Source organism: Drosophila ficusphila, unplaced genomic scaffold (assembly GCF_018152265.1).
Source record: "Drosophila ficusphila isolate 14025-0441.05 unplaced genomic scaffold, ASM1815226v1 contig_712, whole genome shotgun sequence".
Lineage (NCBI taxonomy): Eukaryota > Metazoa > Arthropoda > Insecta > Diptera > Drosophilidae > Drosophila > Drosophila ficusphila.
In genome coordinates, this window is record NW_025064651.1 from 826,572 (window position 1) to 852,990 (window position 26,419).

At 42.8% G+C, this 26,419-nt stretch overlaps 1 protein-coding gene across 1 annotated transcript in view; it reads left to right on the forward strand.

Moving 5' to 3' along the window:
- LOC108098314 (protein sickie) overlaps nucleotides 1-26,419 on the forward strand; it is a 145,118-nt gene that overhangs the window by 117,868 nt on the left and 831 nt on the right. Inside the window, 3 exon segments of the mRNA XM_017201127.2 lie at nucleotides 23,662-25,493; nucleotides 25,560-25,815; nucleotides 25,878-26,357. Coding sequence (XP_017056616.1) covers nucleotides 23,662-25,493; nucleotides 25,560-25,815; nucleotides 25,878-26,357 — 2,568 coding nt within the window.

Genomic DNA, 26,419 nt, shown 5'->3' on the forward strand with positions numbered 1-26,419 from the left:
CGGTTTTTCGCATTTGTTCGAGGAAATTGAGATGTGGAAAGGGAACTGAAAGTCTGACAATGCAGTTTGCGAACTTTTCGCAATGCTCTCGAGATGTGAGCTCAAGTGTGGGTAGTTCCAGGAGGATTGCGAATATTTTCGCATTGTGCTCTTTAATTTTGGAACATTTTTCTCGTATTTCAAAGGGCTCTGAATTCAGTGGCTCATTTTTAGGGAAAAATATTGCAATGTTTAGTTTTGCAATTTTCATTTTAAAAGGAGCCCTAAAAAAATGGTAGATAAATAGCTGATTAAATTCAAGGCCATGATTTTGTTTATTTGGTTTTTTTCTTTCCAATTGGCTTACACTATTTGTTCACTACTTTAATTTGAGCAAAGCCCCCAAGCGAACATCCTTTTTTATGAGTCACCTTTTCGGCTCCCCGTCTTTCTTATCTGGCTAAGCTTTATGGTAGTTCATAATACGCTTTATTCAGACGCTCGCATAAAACCCAAGCAGCTTATAAAACTTCCAACCTACATCAACTTTAAACAGCTTTCGGCTGAGTCGAACTCCATTCAGTTCAGCTCGTGCCCCCTGCCGCCCTTTTGGGTGTAGAAAAACCCCAATTGAGCAATCTTATCATTGACCATAAATACTAAACCACAACAAAAACAGCAGACTAGACAACTAGAAAACTAGAAAACTGAAGGGGAAACGCCACGCAACGCTCCCATTTATCACGCACTCGGAATTGACCTAAGTGACCGGGGGCAAAAAGGGGGGACAGCGGACTCCATGCGTGCCAATGGAATAGCATTAAAGGCGTGATAGAGACCCCCAGCCATCGAGCCCCCTCGAACTATTCTCCCTCTCCGCCCGAGAGATAAGACAAAGAAGCATAACTATAAAACATTAGGGTGATCGCCTCAAGCGCCAAAAAAACTCGCGCCAAATCGCAAAGCAAAGCCAGATGACTCTATCTTTCTGAATTACTTTGAGATACGGATAGTTGGGGGTATAGACAGAATGTAGAACACTTCTAGAAAAAGATTTTCTTAAATTTGTTCAACTGCTACTTAATTGCTTTCTGCCTGAAATAGGAAGCACTTGAAAGTTTAGGAGGGTAAAATTAATAATAAACATTTTAAAATGCTTTATCAGTTCAGTAAATTATATAGTATTAATATCGTTTTTTTTTAAGGTCGTTATATATTAAGTTCTTTTATTAGTTCAGCCAAAAATCATATATATTTTTCTTCTTCGACTCGTTTACCCTTTAAGTGACCCTAAGCTGCAGGCTGAGCAATCATCTAAATTGCTTAATGGGGGCAGCAAACATATTGTTGATTGTCTCAAGTAAAAAATAAGACAGCGTCTTCAGGTTCATGCTCACAAGTAATTTAGTTCCTTATAGCTTTACCTTTAAGTGACCACTTTAACTAATAAAACTAATGCATTGCTCTTTTTCTTTCAGGTAAGTTAACAATTCCATTTAATGACTATGATTTCTAAAAACAAAGATTGGGTATGTACATATATAGTTTTTGCAATTTAAATAGGTTTTGATATGCTGTAAGTGCGGGATGTTTAAAAACCATTTGTTTTTATTTGTATGAGTTCTGTTTTTGAACTGCCCTATATATTTCCCATTTATTTGAATTATTTTTCCAAAGCATCCATCATTTATGTTTATGTGTATATACACTCGTATATATGCAGCCGTCGCCAATGGAGCGTGAAATCAATTCCAGTCCGCTATTTACTATTAAACCAATTCAGCTTTATGCCAATGGCTTAGATGAAAACGGCTTAACTAATGCCAAGTCGGTAATTTATGCTGGCCTCAGCCAAAAGTCGGCGACAAATGTAGGGGAGTTGCGAAGCCAATAACCCGGCTTCATCGCGATTGGAGATAATCAATCATTTTTTAGCTGTCGCCCAGCTAGACTCGTTAAGCAAGCCACCCAGAAAAGTTTTTACAACTTTATTATGCCCCAGTCCTTGTGACTTGGCCTCCATCGAGAAGTAGAAATGTGGAAAAGTGTGTGCAGACAGCTCTTTTCTGTGGCGCCTCGAAGTCTCGCGCCAAAAATAAACGACTCCGGCGGCTCTGTGTGTCCCCACCGGGTTGTCCTTCACTTTGGCCTTACGACCGGCCACAAAACACAAATTTGCAATTTTTTGCACTTTGTTGTTCCTCGTCCTGGCCGCCAAGGAAGCTGTCTCTGTAATTTTTTTCTTTTTTTTTGCGCTCTGCATAGTTTTTGCGCACATCTAAATAAGGAGCAGTCGATGGGGCAGAGCGTTGCGACTGGGGCCACAAAAACATACGTATCCGCCGGCAGTGCGCCACATTGGCGCCTGACTTTGGTCTGCGGCGGTCCTGCAGGATGTCCTGGATCAGGCCATCCTGGCTTGCCGAGTCCCCTGCGAATTGAGCGGCGGATTAGGAAGTTTCGCATGTCTGCAAAAGTAAATAAGTATTTATTTGCGGGCTAGAGTGCCTTAACTTAAAGGTTAAATACTGAAATGTATATATTTGTTTGGGGACTTTGAATCCATTTTAAATTACGAGAAATTTACTTCATACTTTGATATGAATTAAATTTTATATGGTAATCAATAACTAAAGTTTTATTTTTAATAGGCAAAAAAAAAACACAATTACTTTACTTATTAAGTAACTAATTGTTTTTCAAAAATCGAATGCTGGAGCAATAGAAATCTCCTTGTATTATTAACATATCAAACACTTCTATGTAATTATTAAACCCCTTTTTATTTCAAATTATTACACATTTCCCTTGTGTGAAATTATATCCTCTGGTTGTTACCATTATCCAATTTGAACCCAACTTAATTATAGATATAGAGTTTTTTCACACGTTTGAGGACTGTATAATTTTGGGATCTGACTTCCTCATCGCGTGATGTCCTGCTGCAGCGTCCCTGGAAAACGGAGAGACCCGTTTGTTCCCAACATTTTAGAGCATCCACCCCCCAGTTTTGTTTTTCCCCTTGGATTCTGTTATTTGTTTTGTCGCCGACAAGGCGGCGTCATTTCGCAGCTGCTGCTGCTGCGCAGTCGACGTTGCGGCAGGATTCGATGCCAAAGGACTTTTGGAGTCGTGTGTGTCATATTCAGTTCCGCATTTGAAGTCGAGCCACACGCACAAAAGTCGCGAGTTACAGGGTGTAATTTTAAGCCAGCAACTAGCAACATGTTGCCGCCGCAACCAGCAACATGCTGATCGCGTTGCTCTCTCCCTCTCCCTCTCCCTCTCTCTCCCTCTTTGTGTCTCTCTCTCGCACAACTGATCTCGCACAACATCGGCGGGTTTTAGTTTCCATGCGACTGCCAAGGGAGCAGCACTTGTAGTGAAAAACGAGCGCGTATCTGAGAGTTCGAATTCGAGTATCTGACGGGTTGATTTGAGCGGGTGTATCTGCTAGTGCGTGATCGCTGGCGGCTGTTTACCCAACTGATTACCGAAGTGTTGCGTGAAGTGAAGATTTGTAAGAAATACAACAGAATTACGAATTACGCGAGCTAAAAAGGTTCATTGAGCAGAGTTATTAATATATGCTAAAGCCAAAGCCAAATGAGAAACGTGTTTGTGACGTGCGAAAAAACAAAACAAAATACGCCTTGAAACTAGTGAATAACAAAAAAATGTGTGTTTCAAACCGGTCAGCAAAAGTTCTTCGGCACAAAACTGCTGACACAGAAAGATAACACGAAAGAGTTCACCTACAATTGCTTAAATTAACAACCGCAGCGAACGAGATAAAAACTGATAAGCAAATAAACAGACACGTTGCCGCACCAATTAAATAAGCGGAAGCTGTATACCATATAAACCATATATTGTATTGTTCATTGCCGGGGTATCCCATTTCCAGGGTACCACAAATCCAATCCCAGGGTATCTGGTTTACAGAGAGAGAGTGTTACTATAGAGTTACACCGCGTCACTCGAGCCTCGCAAATAATTGCAAAATCAGCGGAGTACTTTATGGGCACCAGGAAAAACTGCCATATCAGCTGGCCCACTCTGCCAATTTTCCCCCCATTCCGTTGGCTTGTTTGTTTTCTTTTTTATCCACCAAAATAGCTACAAATTAAACGGGGCTCCATGGAGACTTTCGTAGGTGCAGGGAGATGTGCAACAATGGCCAAAACGTTTAATGGAGCATGTCGAACTGAGTTGGGCAAATTGTTGAGTTCGGTTCTACATGTGCAAGTGATGAAAAGGTTGAACATCCCCTCTTAAAGTTTGAACATGGGAGGAGTAACTAAAAGGGGGGTTCTTTAATTTAGTAAAATATTTTTATTAAATTTATCTGATAACTCATTAGTTACTTTATACATTAAACTAGGTTTTATGATCTTTAATGACCGATCATTTGCATGTTTGTCGCGCATAAAATCCGTTTACCTTTTCGATAGCATCTTTTCCATTAGTACAACCACCCTCTCTATAACATGCAATATCACTTTATGATCCTCAAACCGAACCGTAAATCACCCTTTAAACAACGTCCATGTCCCCTGCAATTGTACAGGGAACAGTAGCCTACACACAAATTGCACAAACATGTCAAAAAGGGGGAACCGAAAGTACGGGGATAATAAAAGACTTTGTCTGCTGCATTGTGGAGTTTTATTAGGTTTCGTTTTCGGTCGCAGTTGTTCAGTTGCTGCAGTTGTTACGTAGCGAGAATTTATTCCCACTGGAAGTGGAGTAGTTTTCATACTTTATTTTTTTTTTTCCTGCCCATGAATTGCATTTCAAAACGCTGGTGGGAAATGCTTTACGATGTTGCCGAATTTCATCCAAACAAATATGCCTTTGTTTTCATTGATTTTCCGCTAATGACATCGGCTCAACAACTCGCAAGCCAAACAAAAACAAGCGAATTAGCTCTGGCTGTACTGGCGTATATAAATCCACGGGAAAACTCCCGAATTTCCCCTCTCATATGGGTTCTCTGTTTTCCGGGGCAGCTGTTCCAAATTCCGAATTCCAAAGAGGTGTCACCCTCCCTCACGATTTCGCTTTTCGCGTTGCGTGTGTGAAAAGCGATCAATTAAAATCGGGGAAGCAGGAAGAGAAAGGAAAATGCCACGGTTCCCATCACACAATTCATCCCCATATCCTTCGCTTTGAAGTGTTCGTGATAAATTCTTATTGGAGGAAGTCCCAGAAGGGGAATTCCCCCCTTAATAAAAGTGAATTTATGAGGCCTGACTTTCCCCCAAAAAACATACAAAGAAAACGTAGGCTGATGGCCCCGAAAAAAAAAACTTTAATTGAAAGAATATTGCAATTAATTATGCAGTTCTCGCAGCGAACTTTTGCCAGCATCCTTGATGAAGATTGATTTTTGCAACGTGGCTCCTGCTGCGCTTAATTTTCATGCGCAGCTAATCAAATTTAGTCATGCCTGAAAATCAGAGGTGGAACCTTGTGGAGTGGAAGGAGGAAAATTAGTTTTTAATTTGTAATTTTTCGCACACCGACAGGCGACGTCAACTTTGAAGTTGTTTTTGATTTCTAATAGCCGTTTCTCTTTGAACTGCTCGCCTGGCGAGAAAGTGTGAAAATCGTCGAAGGAAAACTGCTCAAGTTTTCCAGTTCAATTAGCCGCCTCGGATCGCCGATCGCGCACAAGTCCATAACAATTTCCGGCCAAACGGTCGATGGGCAATCCGAGATACACATGTTCGCAGCTATCAGGAAAGTATCCCAAGATCGCCAGCCTTTCCTTTTTCCCCACTTTTCCTGCCTTCCCTGAAGAGCCGACTTCACCTCACCGATATTAAGGCCGTAATTTCGCTCACTTTTCTGTGATTGACTCTCTTGAAATGGCGGTGTCTACTCCAATTTTGTTTGCCGAGAGTTGAGTTGTCTTGCGTTGAGTTGAGTTGAGGAAGAGGAAAACGATGTCAAAAGCTTTGCAACTATACCGACTTTAAATGCCGCCAAACAGTCTGTCGCCCTGTCGAGTGATTTGCATTTCCCCGTGTTTGATGTAAATGCCATGTAAATATTTGATCAGCCCGGTAAACATTGCTATATGTACTCGGCACACAGGGCCAGCCCAGAAACACTTAAAAAATGGGGGGAAGGGAGATATAAATCGTGGAGTAGTGTACTTAATTAATGGGCGAATTTTACGAGGGAACTTGTGACCCGCATCGATTTGCCTGCCACTGTTTTCCAGTCGTTTTGGGCTAATGACCCTCGAAATCCCAGATATCGGGACTTCAGGGCGCATGTGTGGCATGCTTAAGTGGCATAGAGTCCCGTTGAGGCGCTACCTGTTTTGCCCGACAGCGATCAATAAAGTCGGCTTTAAAGGGTTAAGGTTCTCCCGAGGCTTCTTCTTTGTCTTTCTAAATTGCCGAAAAATATTGTGGCCTGAAGACAGAGCCCGGAGAAATGATAATTATCCAAACGAAACAAGAAATGATTGTCTACAGGAAACTATTAAAAAAGAAAATTGTCATGGGAAAACGAAACAAACTAAGGGAGCATAACAAGCGGGAAAAATTCAAAGAAATGTTGAAAGATATTATATGAAAACGAAGCATTTAAACATATTTAATAACACTCTTTTATAATTATGAATAATGCTTTAAAAATAAATGTTTTTTTCTGCTCAGTATTATAAAGATTACCTTTGCATACTTAAGTTTATGAGAAGTAACTCTTTTCGGTTCCATCTTCAATAAACTTTTATCACATTTGAATGTCCAGTAAACACAGTGCAGACTTAGCTGATTTTCAAGATGGACTCTAAAAGTCATCTGGCTAATATAATAATTACGTAAATGCTGCTCAAACCCCTCTTATTCAGAAAATGACGAGTATTTACCCTATCGTTGCACCTTTTCCCGGACGGCGTGTGCTGCTAATTGGAGCTGCACCTTTGGCAACATGTTGCCGTGTGGCAGCTGCCGGCAGGATGCAGCCGTCCTTGCCACTGGCCGGCACTCAATAAACAGGCATTAAAGTCGCCCTTTGTCTACTTTTTGTTGGGTTAAGTGAGAGGAGTGGCACCTTCATAGGGAACTTGGAACGCGACTCAATCATTAATCAGCTGCAACTAATATTGTGGCAGCTGCCAGATGCAACCATTCCCCCGTCGCATTTCTAATTGCAGTTGACAAACACTGAACCCATTGAGCGAGCATCAAACTCTGGCCCGCCTGCTCCAGATCCACTTCACTATGATTCTCGGAAAGAGCAACTCCCCAGCCCTTTGCTTCTTATCTGCGGCTTCCATTTAGTGCTTGAGTTTCCACAGAAGACGCTCCCTTCGGTTCTTGAAAATTTAATTATCATTCTGCCGGAATTATACTTGTTCTCTGCGAGGTAGATGAGTTCTGATCAATTTAGTAAATTGAAACGATCAAGCAGGGGAAGAACTTAGAGATTTGCAAGGTATAATTTCCTCCCGAAAGCGATTTAACATATGAGTTGCCTCGACCAATACGTTTTTTCCGATTGCCAGCCATTCAATTGACTCTCCCCACTTGATTTACCGAGTCAACAGTAACACCCAAATAACCATGTGAGTGGTAAATAGGATAGGCAGATGGCGTATCTGAAGACATCCATCAATATGTCCGGACCTTGTTAATCGCAAAGAAAGCATCTGGAGCCCGACTTCCCCCGGCTTTGCTTTCAAACAAAACTGGAAAATTTGCATAAGATCCAAAACAGAAAACAGAGAAACACAAACAGGAGTCCATTGTGGAATCATAAAGTAGCGAAAGAAAATCCAAAAAAAATCGAAATAATAAAAAACAGCAGCGAGCGTCAAGAAATCTAATCAAAACGATAGCCCCTTGAAAATGGGAATCGAGTGAGTCTCTGGTACACAAATCACGTCAGCATTCAATTTATCAGACGGTCTTGGCCAGTCTGGGCCGAATGCTTAAAGCCTCAACCTAATGAAATGCAATTGGAAATTTATTGGTTTGCATGGCGATAAGGCTGCGCCTGAATCCAAATCCAAATTTTCGGCTGCCCGTCCTGCGAAACTGGAGTTCCACTCGACTCGTCTCGTTCGTAATTATAAGACTCAAAGGGGTCTTTTCCCACATCTGTGGCCATCTCCACTTGACGGACAACTGCAATGGGAGTATCTGGGTATCTGGAATTGTAGGAATTGTTGTATGCACACAAAACAATGACGACAACCACTCGTCAGTCTGTCTGTCAGTCAGTTGGTCGGTAATAGGTCTCTGTCTCTCTGTTCATGTTGCATGCAACATTGGCCGCCCTTTTCCCCCGTTGATTATGCTGATGAGTTTTTGGGCCCCCCTTTCCCCCACTTATAATATAGCCTCCATCATATCTGAGGCCCCCATCTTCAGCGCTAATAATAATAATGAAAAAGTTTTCCTCTCTCTTGTATTTTTTGGGCTCTGCATTTTTCGGTGTACTTGTATTAATGGCTCGGGGTTAAGGGGTTCGACTTTGTTTATGCCTGCCGAACATGCAGCCCAATGGACAATATTACAAAAGCCCCGGCTGCTGCAGGAAAATTCTGTGGTGGCACCTGCATTGTAGCGAATTACAGAGCCTTCATCCGAAGATGAAAGATATCAACCAGAGTGGAAATGATTTCCAACAGTAAAACTAACTATATGTGTCTCTAGGAATTTTTATTAAACAAAACTCCGCGAAAATCCACAGCAATCATTTTATATAATTATTTCAAACTTGTTATCTGCAAATGATAAGCACTTTAAATCGCCATTATCTCAAAAGCGGATATTAGCTTGCAGTTATTTTTCACTTAGAGCCATCAACTTTGTAGACTCATACGCTTTCCAAAATCCGATTATCTCTGCAAACACCTTTAAATACTTAAACACTGCATGGCTAATTCAAGATTGCAGTCTTTTTATCTCCATGCGGATATTATCCCAGCTCAGCCTTCATCATGTATAAAGATAATTCCTTTAAACATAGACAAGCGTTTTGCCGAAGCAATCAGCTGTGTATATAGACTGAGACTTCGATAAAAAAAAGAATATAGCTTTTATTCATCGAATCGACCTTCGTTATGCAACGGCTGGCGATTTCCACCCCCAACGAATGGCAAACTCGAATGCAATTGCAGCATCTCGCGCCTCAAGTGACTCTTAATGAAATGCATTAAGTCTATATATAAAGCACTCTGACGCAAAAACTCATTTCCCCATTCGAGCAATCCTCTCGAGTTACATGGCTAATGTTGTTATATAGCCCACGATGTTGCACATCTCACATCAGCGTTTGCGACTCGAGAAGAAGAAAAAGAAAACCTAAATTAGCCTCAATTGTTTATAATTTCCACAAAAGTGCTTATGCGGTTGTCAAGTGCGTCGAGTGAGGAAGTGGCGATCGTCTTGACTCGGTCTTCTGGGCCTTCTCGATTAAGAAACTTAAGGCTGGCAAACCGGTTTTCAGCTAAATCCACCCGCTAAAAAAATAAAACCAGACAGCTGGCTCAGAATGCACGGAAAATATTTTACTTACATCCATTATTTATCAACAATTAATTTTTATTGGAATTTACATTCTGTAGAGAACCAGTAAAGTAATTGTTTGTTGGCATATTCAATTAACATAGTTTTGTTACATTTACCTCATGAGATAAGTGTAACTTTTAAAACCCGAGTAACAATCAGTAAATATTACAACGCATTAGTAAAATCCCATTTTAAAGTTCTTATTTTTTAGCAGTGTTTAAATTGCGGCTTTTAACGCTGGCTTAGCCCCTTCTTTTATTTCTTGACCCTCTCACACAGCAGGTTTCGTGCCTAATTAATGCAGGCCGATATACGTCAGGGTAAAGTTTTAATAAAAACAAAAAAATCTATAAAAACTTTTATTTGTGTAGATCGCTGGCGCTCCCTTTTCATGCCTCTTTTTTTGTGCTATATTTTGTTTTGTTTTTTTGCATAAATACATAAATTTTATAATTTTACGATCGGAGCTGAGTCGCGGCGATAACTTTCGGTTGATAAGCCCGAGGCAAGCCGATTTTCGGAGGAAACAACTTTGGCAATTTAGGCGCCGCTGCTGTCAACAGACACATATTTTTCTAGCGCTAATTTTCATAAATTTGAAATGGGAGCCATAAAACACTTTAAAGCCGGGCATTAAATTGCTGGTTCCTAATTAATAATCTTTACAGTCTCCCATTGTCACGTTTTGTTACTTCAGCACGCCTTGAATGATCTAATGACTCGCTGAACTTCTTGATCAGCCGAATGGAGGCAAATAAAGCCCCAAAGTGAATAGCTCTCGAGTGAGCCAAAAAATTATTTTCAACCACACACCTCCACCTGTCAAAATTGCCGCCCCAACAGCACCGAGCTACTTAACTATGCAGTTGACAGGCGAAGTCAGCTTTTGGTTTTTTGCGCACTTTTGTTTTGGCCTTTTGTTCGAGCGGTTTTCGCCATTGAACGCTCAGAATATTTTGGATACTTTGTGCCTGACACAATTAGCCAACGAGTTTTTTTGCGCCACCAAATTGCGTTGTTAAATGAATAAAAAAATCGATCAATGGGAGCCCCAATGTCAACATCATCAGTAAAAATAGTTTTTCAAGCGACCCCCAAGATCTTCGGATGAGAACATGTGTTGAGCTGATCTCTCGATGCCGCCGGCTATTCACGCTTTAATCGTCAACGTTTTATTTTGCAATCTTATAAACTTGGTTCCATTTCCTAAACACATTAATCAAATTACCCTCCCGGTTTAAAAGTTGTCAGTCAGCTGCTTACGTTTAAGCGCTATTTCTTTGCTTGTGTATATAGTATACATACATAGTTATTCGCGTTGAAGTCTAAGGCAATTTCCTTTAGAGATTTTAGCCGACTGATAAGACAGACTCGGCAGCCTCGTTGTCTAGACTTTTCAGAGCACTTCAGAGCCCTTTCGCAGCTGCCTGCCCACAGGAAAAGCGGAAAAATCTAGACAGACTGCGACAGACACTCGCGATAAGTTGGAAATGCCTCCCAAGCCGCGTTTTGCATTTCGGCGAAAGTTGTCAATGCTGTCAAAGGTGCGTTACAGATAAACCAAAGGAAAAATAAAAACCGAACGCCTCCGCCTTAAAAAACCAGTTGAACTGAACCCGTGCCATTTACCCAGCCACAAAGTTCAATTTTTATTTAGTTTTCAGCATAACAATAGATAGCAAATGAACCATTAAATGCCAATGCAAGCTGCAATTGCATAAATTTCAATAGACAAAGGCAAAACGGAGAGAAAAATGCAAAAATGCAAACAATTAGACGCCCACATGACCCACAAAAGTCAAATTTCGAGGGAGGCAAACACAAAAAAATAGCAAACATTTTTGATGCCCTGTGGGGGCTGAAAGTTATTGAATTTTGACAAAATTTGATTTATACCCGCTTTGTTCGAATTAATTTGCACGATTCGTGTTTGGGCTGATTGAATTTTCTCACTCGGTCAGTGCATCCCCAACTGCGATCAGTTGTGCTCAAACTTTAGCCGCAGGGTGACTCACTGTAGAGTTTTTCTTTCTCTGTTTTTTTTATTCTTCGTTGTTTTTGCATAGGCCATAAATAATATACTTTGTCGCAAAGTCACTGCAGCATTATGTCTGGGTGTGTAAAGGGTGATTCACATTGTAATCTTTTGTAGGATCGAAATTGAAAGCTTTGATTGATTGCATTGATACTTTCTAGGCAATCAATTTTGGAAAAATTCCCTTCTTTGTATGAAATCAGTTCTTAGATTACAAATCTCAGATACTGACATAAAAAGAGAGGAAGTTTATTTATTTATTTGAAAGTGTGTAAGAAAGATTTAAGCCAGAATCATAAAATTGGTAATGAAAAACATGAACTTTCCATTTGTCCGACTTACGGTTTTCCAAACCACAAATTTAACACGACTGGTTTGACCACATTTCTGGTAGTATGTTTACTAAATTCTTGGTGTTAATTCCTCTGCAGAGTGTTACTTTGATCTCTGGAAAGCGTTAATTTATACTTAATTTCTTCATCCACATGGAGCAATTCCGAAATGATATACATTCCGTCGCATCGCCACTTCAATTCACTCCACTCGAAAGCCGCAATTAAAGTTGCTCTTTATTAGAAGCCCCGAGCTGAGCGAGAAGTCCGAGTGTGGCACACCATGAACTGCAATCAAAACAATTACAGCCAATTCACGCAGCGCTAAAAACAACAGCAACTGTCCAAAGCAGTCACAGTTCCCACTTCTCGTTCCCCAGTCACTTCCCCATCCAGTCACAGCTGCAAACAAAAAAAAAAAAAAAACCTAAAAAAAATATAGAAAAGAGAGAAAATCAACAACAATAAAGCAGAAACATTGAAACGTCGTTCGTATGTTGATGACATTAGAAAATGGTTGTTTATTGCATTTCCTTGTTATTGTTGCCGTTTGTCAGCTAACCAGACGCTTGGCAAAAGTCCGGCAGTCATCGAGTGGTGGTGCTATACGTATCCCCATCCCCGTCCCCATCCCGATCGCCACAAGGAACCAGAACTCCTCCTTCGTGGTTCCCAAGTGTCAACGAACCGAACAGAACCGACAAACCAATTGACAGCCAGTCCCGCCAATAGGAATCGGATTCGAAATGGGGAATGGGAATGGGAATGGAAATGGAAATGGTATGGGTTAAGTTGGGATGGGGTATTTGGCAACTCAGATGGATCTCGGGATGCCACATGCTTATAGATATGTTTAAGTGCCCGTTTGTGTCAGTCGAATGTGTCAGCCAGATGATATAACTCATAAAAAACCCAGACGGAGTCTCAGCTGAAAGTGAAATATGAGATGAATTTTTAATGGGAAATATGAATTAATTGATATTTCTTTTTATTTACCAAAGATTATACAGAATAATAACTGTCTTTGCGATGTGGTAAACAAAAATTTATTGGATGCTCTGCTTTGATTTACAAAGCAATATTTTATAAAGCATAGCCTCTTAGTTTCACAACTTTCCATTTCATTCGAACCCACATTTCCCCATTCCATCCAACACCCACTCTAAGTTTCATCACAATCCCTGGCTTCACCTTCAAGTCATCGAATCCATTAGACTCCCGCCATTATGCCGCTCCATTAAAATGCACTGAGGTGCGATAGTTTCGCTTTTATTCCATTTTTCTTTGGAGAATGTCCGTCAAAAAGCCGACGCAACGTGCGTCATGTGAAATAGGTGCTAATTAGGCGCTAATGAGACAACTTGGCCGTCGAAACGAACCGAATTTGAGGGGCACGCACGAGTGTAGCTTAAACAATGATGGGGAGTTATTAGGGTTTTTGGGGCGGGGCAGCCCGAGTTCATTGGACGGAGGGCTTCAATTTATGAATCCCGGCTTCAATTAAAAATGATTGATGCAGTCTTATCTCTTAAGTCCCAATGGGGAGTCTCCCGGCAATGAACAAATGAACAATCGAGTGCGCGAGTTTGTGGGGCAAACTCTACTACTTCTCCGATTATAAATGATAAACCTCAATTTAAATGCCGCAGCAATTAATCAATGTTTAAAGTGAACAAACACAGAACACAGAGACTCCACAATATGAAAACCCTATGAGGAATACTCTTAGAATTAAAGAAGAATTATATCGAAAGTGTAATCAAAAATGTCGGCAGCCAGTGCCGCCAATCGACCGCCTCCTTCGCCGATATCGGTGCCTATATACGATGGTTATGCCACCATACGAGCTCGAGGATTAACCCGATCCCGCTCCATAAGAGCGGAGTCGGAGAATGGAGCGCAACCTCCTCCGATTCTGCAGAAACCCCGAAGGCAAAGGACCATTTCTTTGAGGAGCAACTACAGTTTGCCAGGCGGTCAACCGGAGGAGATTTATGCCAGGGCGAAACCAGTGAGAACTCCAACCATTGGAGATCTGGAACCCATCTACACCAATCCCTCGGCTTTTCGACCCCTTTCGGATGCCTCGAGTTCCTCGGGAGGAGGCAGCATGCCCTGTGATTACCAGAATGTGAAGAAGAACTCCCGGTTCTCCTTGGATTCCCTGCAAAGTAGCGCCACTCCAAAAACCCCGGATTACAATACAGCTGGCGAGGAGGAACCCATATTCCTCTATACAGCACCCGAGAGTCCAAAAAGGCGATTGGATAGTGGAATACGAAGCTCCTACGATAGTTCCGATCGAGGATGCTATTCGCCTTCACCCAGGATGAGTTTCGATATGCAGGAAAGGGATTGTCCGAGGTTGAGACCTCCCACTTTGCGTCACAATTCGGTGGGTTCGAATGGCCACCGGCGACCGATGACCTTGTCCCTGAACGAGACGCCCAGATCCCCGACAGGATTGCCACCCCCTGCTCCTGTTCGTAGAGAAAGTCTGTATGCCAAGCCAAAGATCTATGCCACGCCCATGCGACCGCCGACGAGTCCACGGCTCAATCTCTACGAGCTGCCCATCGTGACCCAGAGGAGCAGCAGTGCCGAGCTGCTGGAGAGGTCCTGCACCAGCCAGAGTCTGGCCACCATCGACCAGGACGAACTGCTGGTGATGCCCAGTGCTATGCCGATGCTCCCGAATGCGGTGGACAGGAGATATCACACCCTGGGTCACATGAGGGTCAAGAGCATGGGAGCCGGGTTGCATCGCAGCTTGGATGTCCCCACGGGTTCAATGCTGGACATGGCCACCGGAGGTCACTGGCGGCACAGGAATGGCAACCAGTCTGCAGGGAATATCTATGCATCCGCGGAGGCAGCCGTTGATGATCTAAACCGAATGGCACCGGAGTACATGGACCCGTTGGACTTTAAGATTGGGTGCCAGACCACTTTGAGGAGCAAGCCAATGATTCCCTGGTACGAACTGGCCATCAGGAGGGACTTCAAGCGACAGTCGTGTCCACCCATCAGTGGAAACGGAGTGGGAGGCGTGGTCTGCGGATCCCTGACCTTGGCCACTTCGCCACGGGAGGAACTTGAACAGGTGATGTAGATTGTGTTTTCACTATGATTTAAAAAAGAGAAAAAATATACCTTTTTTTTTAAAGATTTTTTGTTGGAACTCGGCCAAAAACGAACCCACAGCTAAGCGAAACACAGTTTTGTGCAGCTGATAACCTAAGCAATCAATCTCTGTCACCTTTTGACTGATTCCATAAAAATAATTTTTTGGTCATTTTTTGAATTTTTTGTAAGGGGTACCATGACATTTCTTATGAAAATTTGAAAAAAAAAAATATTTGTTGCTATAAATGCCAGTCGATCAGAAATTTTATTACGAGTTGTTCGATATATAGCTTTTTATATTCTCACTAAAAAATTCTTAGTTCTCGACAAAATACTAGCTTTTATTATGGCAAAAAATAAATTTTTTTGGCATTTGTGTGTTTTTAGGTTTTAAATCGTCAAGAAAGTTTCTGATACAAAACTTGTTCATTAAAAAGCAAAGGATTTAAATGAAAAAGCCTTGCTTCCTTCAACAACCACTTGATAGGCTGCAATGCAACTTAAGATTCAACAAATTCTGTGCGGCTTGTCGTTTGCGGTTATAAATTAAATGTCGTGCGTGTTCTGTTCTTGCTGATGTCTTCACCTGGAATTCCTCATCCGGCTTTGGCATTGCGAATGCAGCTCATCGAATATGGCCAAGCAATGCCGGAGCATCGGGCTGTGGACAAGAAGAACTCAACCTGCAACTTGTAACTAAAGAGGCCGTATAGTAGAATATCTGGCCAGAAACCGAGTTCCATTCGCAGTTGCAACAACTGTCAGTCGCCGTTAGATGCTTTTGTGCGCTGATTGATTTAATCAAACTTGCATGAGAAGCTAGCTACACGGAGCTGCAAAGGCCTTTGGGCATATTAAACCAGCGGGCCAGACAAAGTCGCTTGCATTAGGTTCACGTTCCATGGATTACAGTTGTAGCAGCACTGGACTTAAGGCCATAAAGACAGCAGTCACATCTATAGTTTCTGCAGCGGTGGCCCCTGCTGCTGATGACCAAAACCGATGACCTGATTTCGGGGAACATGCAATTGATATGTCCACGAAAGAAATCAGCCATCGATGGGGTCTGTCGGGCATCGGAATGCCCTGCAGTGGGAAAGGAAATAAAATCGATTTAAACCTGAATTGGATATCATCAATATTGTTTCTGACATCTGCACTCTGGAGAAGTGGGAATATCTTTGGAAGTTACCTTTATTTTTATCTCACCAATGATACAGATCATATTCCAAAAAGTCCATTGACAGTAATAAATCTTATATAAGTAAACTTATTTTATTCTGTTTTTACCTCAAAAATGCCGGCAATCAACAGTTGTGAATTGAGTACCTTTTAATGCCTAAAAGCCAGGTGCTCACTGACCGCAATTAATTCCGCAAATGTTAAATGAATTAAGAGGCCCGAGGAAATATACCCATTTATATCAATCCATACCCTACTCATTCATTCGGGCAGACAATCCAAAGAACTAAAGACAACAAAACCCAGAGACTTCGTCGCCAATTGCGGGTCCAATCAATGTCAACTTTCAAAACAAATAAAGTTGCCATTAATGCCGCACGCTGAGTACGTTTGTTTTTTACTCGTTTTATGTATTTTCCTCGCCAGTTTTTTTTTTCTCGATTTTTTTTGTGTTTTTGGCTTAGTAGTTTTTTGCTGATATTCGATTTGGCGCGTTTTTAAAGCGGTTTTTAAGCTTAGCCCCAGTGACGCCGTCGTCTGTTTTTAAGGCGTTTTTCATGTTCATTTCATGTTTATTTATGAGCGGCTCTAGCAGCTGCCAGTGGTAACCCGAGCTGGCCAAGAAAGTGAAATTGTCAGATGGCGTGTGAACAAGCGGCGCTGACAGTTTGAGCAGCACTGATCCCAAATGGTCAGTTCGGAGGTGATATCAGAATTTTTATTGCGGAGTCAATGGGTCGAATGCCAGCAGTTGATTGCCATTAATTGATTTAATTCATTGAGGTATTTTGTTATTATTTTTTGGAATTTACATATTTGGCAATTGGTCATTGTGATCGTGAACGAAATACGGAATAACTAGACTGTAACATGATTGATGTGATTTTGATTATTTCACAGGGGAAAGGGCAAATTTGTAATTGATTAATGTAAATTGAATTAATTTAATTGGGTATTTATTTTTAGAGATCACCTGATATAGGAAATTTTACAGAGTGTGTTTGGCTTTTCCCCTTCATAATTCCGTTAAATTGATATTTCCCACTTTGTATCAACACTTTTTTATAGAATTTTTCAACCAGTTCATACTTTATTATGTGGCAAGGACAGTTCGTCAACCGTTTGTGCCACTTTCAAAGAGCTGCGCCATGCATAATTAATAAATCTTTTGGCTGACAAAACCCCAACAAATTGCCAACTCCAGCTGGCCTTAAATAACTTGTTGGCTTGCTGGCTTTTATCTATCGGGGATCGCTTATTAAAACAGTTGCTCTCTGATAAACGAGATGGCAGCCGGCGATTGTGGCGAGTGACTGGGTGCACATGAAATATCTTTATATATCTTTCTCAGATTATAATTGCCACTGCGGCACACAGCCAACAAAGAAACTGGTTAACTAACTAACTAACCAACTGACTGACTGACTGTCGGAGTGTCTTTAAGTTGGTTTTTCTCGGACAGTCAGTGTGTTTTTTCTCAACACGATTCCCAAATAATTCTCCGGTTTTCACCGACGCCGCTGCACCTGAGTTCGCCCCGTTCAATTTGTAATTAAATTATAAATATTTATTTATTTCACTAGGCAAGTCAGCAAATTATTCCGGACTGGGCACGTGTTTCGGTTTTGTAGTCTGTTCATTTGCTCGGATCGGTTGTACTTCGTTTTTTGTTTAAGTGGCCATTCGACCTGTCACAGGTGGCTGAGGCCCAAAACCAGTTTTCTACAAGTAGTTCTTCGGCAGGGCTCCCAAAAGACCAACAGCCAAAACAAAGAGAAAAAAAACAGAACACCAAAACTTGTTTGCAACCGCAAGACAAGCTGGAAAAGCAGAGAAAAACGAGGGAGAAGGTTCGAAAACAAAGACGTGACCATGATGAAGCTGTTGGGGAAAAGGACGACTCAGTGTCGACTGTCGACTGTATATATATATATATATATAGTGTACACGTCTCCCCGAGGAAATCAGCGACTGGCAGAGCAAACTCAATTCGACTCAGGCCCAGAATCAAAACAAACAACAATGGTCAAACAGAATCGAGCTAAAAAAGAAGAAACCAGAACCCGAAGTCCGATTCTTTGGCTTGTCTCTTGTTTGATAAGCAACAGCAACAAAGAGGGGAAATGTAAACAAGCTCGAAACTTTTAGCAGCGATGTTGATGTTGATTTAAATGCCCCGCACAAATATTATATTGTTATCATCGTCGTCATCGTCATCGCTGCATCTTCATTGTATCCCGGTGGACGTGCCTCTTGTGGCTTCCGGTCTTGCAAGAAATCAATAAAATACGAGTTCGAAAACAAAAATACAAGAAAGTGAAGGGGAACGCTGGCTGGGCTCTTCAATGCCCATTGATCGTGTCATGGGCAGCCAAAGCCACTCATTGTTGTGATTGTCTGGGAGCATTTGATAGGGGAATTGGGGGAGAGATACTCAGAACAGAGGAGAATCTGAGGAGTGAATTCAAACGAATCGATTGGGAAATGGCCGTTTGGGCTGATCCGATTGTAGTCAATAAACAAGCCATAACATTATTATCTTTTGATTGGCGAGGCATTACAGAGATGGAGAAGGGAACTCCCATTAAATAAATAATAAACAAAGTATTGGGTTCCAAACAAAATAATACTTTATTATGCTTGGAATTAAATAAGAGTAAAATATGCCATCAGTGTTTCTAAAAACTTGTTTAATAAATCTCTTTGGTTTTCTTATAATCTCCCGCTTAATCTTAAATCTTTAAAAATATTTCCTCTAACACATCCAATCTCAGCAATGCTATTTGCAGCCAACTAATTTTGCAATCTCTTTTTCTCTCTTTGCAGGTAAGTTCACACACGACTAAAACGAAAATTGCGATGGGGTTGGCGTAAGTTTGTGGCGGATACCATTAGCCAAATGGAATATTTATCTGGGTAGCATTATTTTTTCGGCTTGGCTTGTGCGACTTGGCGAGAGGGAGCGACTCGGCAATTGTACAAATAATGGAGCCAGCAATCTTGATCTTTCACCAGCCACTGGGACAAGAGTCTTCCATTCTGCAGAGGAAAAAAATCAAGTTGGAGCTGCAGCGGCGGATCAAAGTGGACTCGAATCGACCGGACTGTGTGTGGATAACTTCGTTGTGGGTTTGCTGCCACTTCCACTTCCACTCCGATCTCCCCACAGCTGTCCAAGATTTTTAATGATGATTTGCTATTTTGTCTCTGCTCGCGGCTTCGAGAATCCTTGGTGTTCTGAATCTTTCTTTGTGTGTGCGCCACAAACAATCAGAACGGATTAGTTTGTTAATCATTTTATTATGTGGCAGGCCTCAGAATTCGATTGGGTCCGAGAAAGGAATTATATTCGGCAGTGAAAAGAAGAGTCGAATGGGGAATCGAATTTGGAGTTGGTTGAAAGGAGTCCCAAAAAGGAAATTATTCCTGATTAGGGAACACCAAATTTTACTTAATTTTGTGAAGTTCTCTTCATTCATTTTCGAACGGCTAAGCAAAACGCAAACGGCGTTTAAAAATAGTTTTATTTAGCACACGCTATCTTATCTAATTGAAGTGGCTAATTCTCCTTAGATAGTGCAAGTCAACCTTTTGTAAGCTCAACCGGCAATCAAACGCAAGGGGGCCTTTTCAATCATGGCAAAGTCACGCAGGTTAGAGTCTTCAGCTTCCATCTTCATTAATTTTTCACTATCTGGAAATTCAATCAGCTTGGCCGTAAATATGTCCATATTTCAGTGAGGTTAAAGCCATCAGACCCGGCCGAAAACTTCCGAGATCCAATTGACATTCGACCTTGCCAGGCCTTCTTCAATTAGTCATTACTGCCCGGGCATCCGCCCAATCCTTGGGAAACTTTCACTTCTTTCGAAGGCCGGGTGAAAATAACCAGCGTCATCAATCATCAAATATTCCAATGCAAATACGGAGGAGAGATGCTGCCACGCCCACCTAGTTGAATAATAAATCAGGAAGCCATGTGACAACTGCTACAGTTTGCCTCGCTTCTTTTGTGTAAACCCAGCAAATGTCAAGTGTTGCAGTTGCAGTTGCTGCTGTTGCAAGTTGCTGGTTGTTGCCGGCAGCTGGTTGTTGGTGTTGCTGTGCGGGGCATAAATCACTGGAAAGGTCAAAGTGCACACGCCTACGGCATGTTGTCGACACCAACACACACCGAAAATCAGTCGCTACAAGGGACAACACATGGTCGCCCGATGTCTGCGATGTCTGCAACAATTGTCAAGTGGGCAGCAGCACTCGATGTTAATGTTGCTGTTGCAGCATGATTTATTTATGCACCACCGACAGTTTCGGTGGCCGGTTGAATTTATTGAATTTTACGCAGCGACCTACTTATGCCACCCACTATCAAAGCGCATTTAATCGAAGGCCAGCGGTCTTATCAATTAACCAGCATTATCAGTTTATTATCACACAGTAACTATCAGCAGTAATTCCGCTGTTTAAACGCTTGTTTTCCAGTCGGTTTTTCGGTGGGTAAAACTCTTGCTGGCTGCCATTGAACTTGAACTTTGTATTGTGTCTGCAAATTGCCAGCGATAAATTCAGCAATGCATCACTGGCAACCAGCAACACTCCCCCGGCAACATTGACAGTCAAATTAAAGTTGGCAATTTTGTTTCTGGTTCTGCTGCTGCTGTTGTTGTTGCCTCAGCCATTTAGCATATGGCCCCTTGGACGGAGTGCCTTTTTATCCCCTTCTATTCCAAGAGGGGGGTTTTTCTTATCGTTTTTTTTCTGACTGCGTGTCGCTCGCAGCTGATGCATAACCGTTTTACGCTTCGTTGCCTTCAACGTGCAAATGAACTGCAGCAACAAGAGCAGCAACAGCAGCAGCACAAACAGCAGCAACATCAACTACAGCAGCAGCAACATGAACAACATCAACTACAGCAGCAACACCAAGCCCCCTTTTCGCAGTTTGAGAAGCATTGCGTGGGGGTTTTCGGGGAAAAATCAGCATTGATGTCGGTGCTTCGCCTTCATTTTAATTTCGATGTTGCTGTTTTTTTTTTTGTCAAGTTGCTGCTTCTGTTTCCCTTCTCAATTTGCCATTTTCCTTTGCATTTAGTGTTTGACGCTCGCTTTTTCTTTTCAAATCGTCAGTTCATTGAAGTCGTTTGTCTTTTTTTTTGCTGATTTGGCTGCTATAAAGATTGGTCTTGAATGTAAAAAGACGGATGAGTCATAACAGCAAATTTAAAAAGAAAAATTGCTAATGAATAACATTTTACAAAATGTATTCCCTTGAACAACATTTACTTAAGGGCAAAGTAATTTATTTAAGTCTGGCAGCATTTTTCCTTGACCTTTTCATGCCTCTTTTCAAAAACATAAATCAATTCCTTTGTAAAGCATGTTCTCTTCATTTTCTTCTGATGAAATGAACTGCTAAACTTGATTCTAAATTGGTTTTTCATCCACCAAAGTCCATGAAGTAAAACGATACAACTAAAATCATTATAAAAACAAAAGCGAAATTGTAATTGAAATTGCATCCACCATTTGTGGGTGGAAAATAACTCTTGTCTTTAATCTTAAACCGCTCTATATTTAAACAGATTTTTGTAGCAAAATGTTTGCACCATTTACGGTTGCTACCGATTGCTATCGGGTGTATAATTAAAATAAAATTAAATACTTATCGCAGTTGCCTCAGCTCCGGAAAATAGAAGCCCGCTTAATACCATAAAACCAACATTAGCATTGGCATGCGGTTAGTTAGTTCGCTGGACATCGGAATGACCTCATCGAAATTATTAGCTGCCGGTAGCTAATCACACACCCATTTGAAAATTTAATAACAAACATGGAGACACATACACACTATAACTAATTATAATTGCGAGAATTGCGAGAATTGCGCAAATCTGTATTTCTGGCTCTCCCTCGATTTTCCCCACTTGTTTATTGATAACCATCTAGCACGTTTCGCTTTTTAATTTTCCACTCATTTATGCAAAAGCGTTGGCACGCTTTATAGGAGGAGGTTTTTTATTCTAGATGGAAATCCGTCATCGGTAGATGAGCACATTCGTAGAGGTTTTCTCAGTTCAAGGTCGATTCCGGTTAGGTTTTTATTAGGCGAAGCTGAGTGACTTCATTCCTTCCTCTTAAATTGAATTACTTGAAAGTGCTTTTCAGTTTATAATCCACTCACAAGAAAATGGCTCGTTTTTGCGATATAATTGCCGAGAATTGCGGGACACAAACAAAGCAGAAAGTTATCCTGCAGGTGCCGACTTATCCTGTTTGTCACGTTACTCATACGCACCGTAATCAATTTTTATGCTTGCCGCTTACGTGATTTGCCAGTCAAATGAAGCCCTTTTCTGCATATTCAGATGCGGAGAAAGTTGAAAGGGTTACCCCTTCGAGGTTTACTACGTGGTTTTTAAATGCAAATCGTGTTGATTGTAATGTGTGTGCGGGAGGGCTTAACACTTGTTGTGATCACGTTTGCAAATTCATAATTTAATTAGTCTGGTGCACTTGAAATTCCCGGCATGTCGCCCAATTTAATAATAATAAAAAGGCCATATTACTTGGGGGTGCATCATTCTGCGAGCGAAGGGAAGTTGGCGCTCGAATTGATGGTCTCAAGCGCTTAGATTTCCTCATTACTTCCTCGGCAATTACAACATCCGCTGTGAGTCACCACATTTTCTTTTCTGAATTTCTCTAATGGCACTCATCAACTTGATGCAGTTATATAGTATTATATATATAGATAATATACCATTTACCCGGTGTTCTCTCTTTTTCTGCGCCCAGTCACGTTGGCTCATAAAAAATAACCAACGATGGCAAAGTGCTGGCACAACAAAGCCCAAAAAAAGAATGGAATGGGTTGTATAGGCAGAGAAATAAATGTAAAGGTTTTTATTTCTATAAATTAAATAATAACTTTTTTAAATACGTAAAAACACTCATTAAAAATGGTCAAATTGTTGGATAACTTTTTTATAAGAAAATTATTTGTGCCTATGCAAAGATAAATTTGTATTCTCATGAATGTTTTGGTATATTTCTGTTCATCATATTTTCATATTTCATAATATATTATTTTATGTTATCAAATTGATAAAGTATACTTTACTAAGTGTCTAGACTTTGTTTCCCATGATGAAGTTACAAATAGCTAGCCAACATTGGTTACACGTTCTCTGAGTGCACGTACTCCCAAGAAGAAGGGACACAAGTTCTCTAAAAGTTCTTAAAGCCGGGCTTAGAAGCCGGCTCAGTGTCCGTGAGTCATGCGGCCGACGGGCCGATGGGCCGGTGGGTTGCAAGTGGCGGTTGCAACGTCTTGCATGCCAAGCAGTCAAGCACCCGTCCTCAGAATTCGCGGCACGAACGAGATGTGCTCAAAACGAGCGATGATAGATTGTGCAGACCTGGCCAGAACCCCCATCTAACCTTCTCTCCATTTTCTTTTGTTTACTTCAAGGCCCATGTGGTGACCGCCTTCGAGCAATCGCTGTCCAACATGACCAACCGATTGCAGCAATTGACGGCGACGGCGGAGCGCAAGGATGGCGAGCTGACGGACATGCGGCAGACCATCGAGCTGCTGAGGAAGCAGTCCATCCAGGCGGGACTGACCACGGCGCACATGCAGAGCATGGGTGTCCAGACCCAGGGTCAGAATCAGGCGGGTCAAGGTCAGCCGGGAATGGACCAAAAGCCACCGCAATCCGGAGCCCCACGACCCATAAATCCAAATAATCCGAATGGAAATATGACCCTTGGAATGCAGCGGCAACACAGCACCGATTCCATGTGCTCCCTGAACTCCATCAGTTCGGGTTGCTCGGCGGCGCAGGACAAGAACAAGGCCAACAAGAAGAAGGGCTGGTTGCGGAGCAGCTTCACCAAGGCCTTCTCCCGCAACGCCAAGATTTCGAAGACGAGTCGTCATGTCGGTCATCACCACCATCACCACAATCAGTCGCACCAGGAATTGGCGGTGGGCAAGGTGCCCCTGACCAATGGTCATGGTGAACCCTTGGGCTTGGCCTCCTTGGCCACCCAACCTGCTCCTCCGCTGCCAAACAGCAAGCAGAGCAGTCCCGCCAAGGCGGTGACTCTCATCGAGAACGCCAAGCCCATCGATGCCATCGAACAGGAGGATCTGCAGGTGGAGGAGCTCAAGAAGCAGCTGCGCGAAAAGGATCTCGTCCTGACGGACATTCGATTGGAGGCCTTAAGCTCAGCTTCCCAACTGGAGAGCCTCAAGGAGATGATGAATAAGATGCGAGCGGAGATGATGTCGCTGAAGCACAACAACGAGAGGCTCCAAAAGCTGGTGACCACTCGATCGCTGGCTGGTTCGGAGGCCAGTTTGGGCCAGGCCATCAGCCCGAATGGGTCGGTGGCCGGAAGTTCCGAAGTCTCCAGAAGGTATTCCCTGGCGGATGGCAGCAATCGCCCGCCCATGGAACTCCCTGCTCGCCTCAGCGAGGAACTTGAACTGGAGGAGGAGTGCCTGCCACCAGCTCCTGCTCCCGAACCTCCACCACCGCCAGCTCCAAATGGAGTGGGCGTGGCTCCCCTGAGTCCCAGCACCCACATAGATCTGACACCACCTCCTCCAGCCTTGGAATCTGCTCCCTTGGCGAGTCCCGCTCACATGGCCAGTGCCACTGAGGAACTCGCGGATGTGTGCGATGGCAAGAAGATAGCCATTGCCTGCTATCTGGGGCAACCGGAGGCCTTTGCCAAGTACTGCGAGGAGCTGCAGGAACTGGATGGCTTCTATGCCAATGGCCACGAGGCGGATGCGCAATCCCAGAGCGAAAGGAAGCCCAATTATGCCAGTGCCAGTTGCAATGAGTTCGTCATCGCCTGCACTTATATTTCTGGCAAGACCACCTGGCAGAATCTGGATTACGTGGTGCGAAAGACCTTTAAAGACTATGTGGCTCGCATTGATCCTGGCACTAACTTGGGTCTGAACACGGACTCCATTACCTCCTATCATTTGGGAGAGGCCAAAAGGGGTCCTGAAATGGGTTTCCCAGAGCTGTTGCCCTGTGGTTACATCGTTGGCAGTGTGAGAACTTTATACATTTGCCTCCAGGGAGTGGGAAGTCTGGCCTTTGATAGCCTCATCCCGCGCAGCATTGTCCATCGGTATATAAGTCTGCTCACGGAGCACCGTCGCTTGATCCTCTGTGGACCAAGTGGCACTGGGAAATCCTACTTGGCCCGCCGATTGGCTGAGTTTCTAGTAGCTCGAGCTGCCAGGGGAAATCCGTCGGAGGCTATTGCCACGTTTAAGTGAGTTCTGAATACAATAAAATCTGTTTCAAATACATTTATTAATTTTTTTATTATTTCCTTTAGCGTGGACCACAAATCCTCGAAGGATCTGCGTCAGTATCTAGGACACATTGCCGAGCAGGCGGCCATTGCCAATGGCGCCTCGGAGCTTCCCTCTGTGATTATTCTGGACAACCTGCATCATGCCTCCGCTTTGGGGGATGTCTTCTCCTGTCTTCTGAGTGCAGGTCCTGCCAACAAGTTGCCCTGCATTATTGGCACCATGTCGCAGGCCACTTGCAACACCACCAACCTGCAACTGCACCACAATTTCCGATGGGTAAGTACTTCATAACCCTTCTAAAATATAATACAATTTATTAAAATCTTCTTGTGTGACAGGTTCTCACCGCCAATCACATGGAACCCGTAAAAGGTTTCCTGGGTCGCTTTCTTCGACGACGACTCTTCCAGTTGGAGCTGCAAACCCAGCATCCTCAGCCCGAATTGGCCGCAGTTTTGGCCTGGTTGCCCTCCGTTTGGCAGCACATCAATCGCTTCTTGGAGGTGCACAGCTCCAGTGATGTGACCATTGGTCCGCGGCTGTTCCTCGCCTGTCCTCTGGATCTGAAGGACTCTCAGGTGTGGTTCACGGACATTTGGAACTACCACTTGTCGCCGTATTTGGTGGAGGCGGTGCGCGAAGGAGTGCAGCTCTACGGAAGAAGGGGAGGCGCCTGGAACGATCCCTCTGCCTTCATCAGGAACTCATATCCCTGGCCTTATGGTCCGGATTCGGTGCCACCATTGCGGCAGATAAATGCCGAGGATGTGGGACTCGAGGGCGTTGCCTTGACCAACGGGGAACAGCAGGATCCCTTGGTGGGTTACTGAATATATTTCGATTTAATTGCATTAACTAATCAGGAATCCTTTTCGCAACA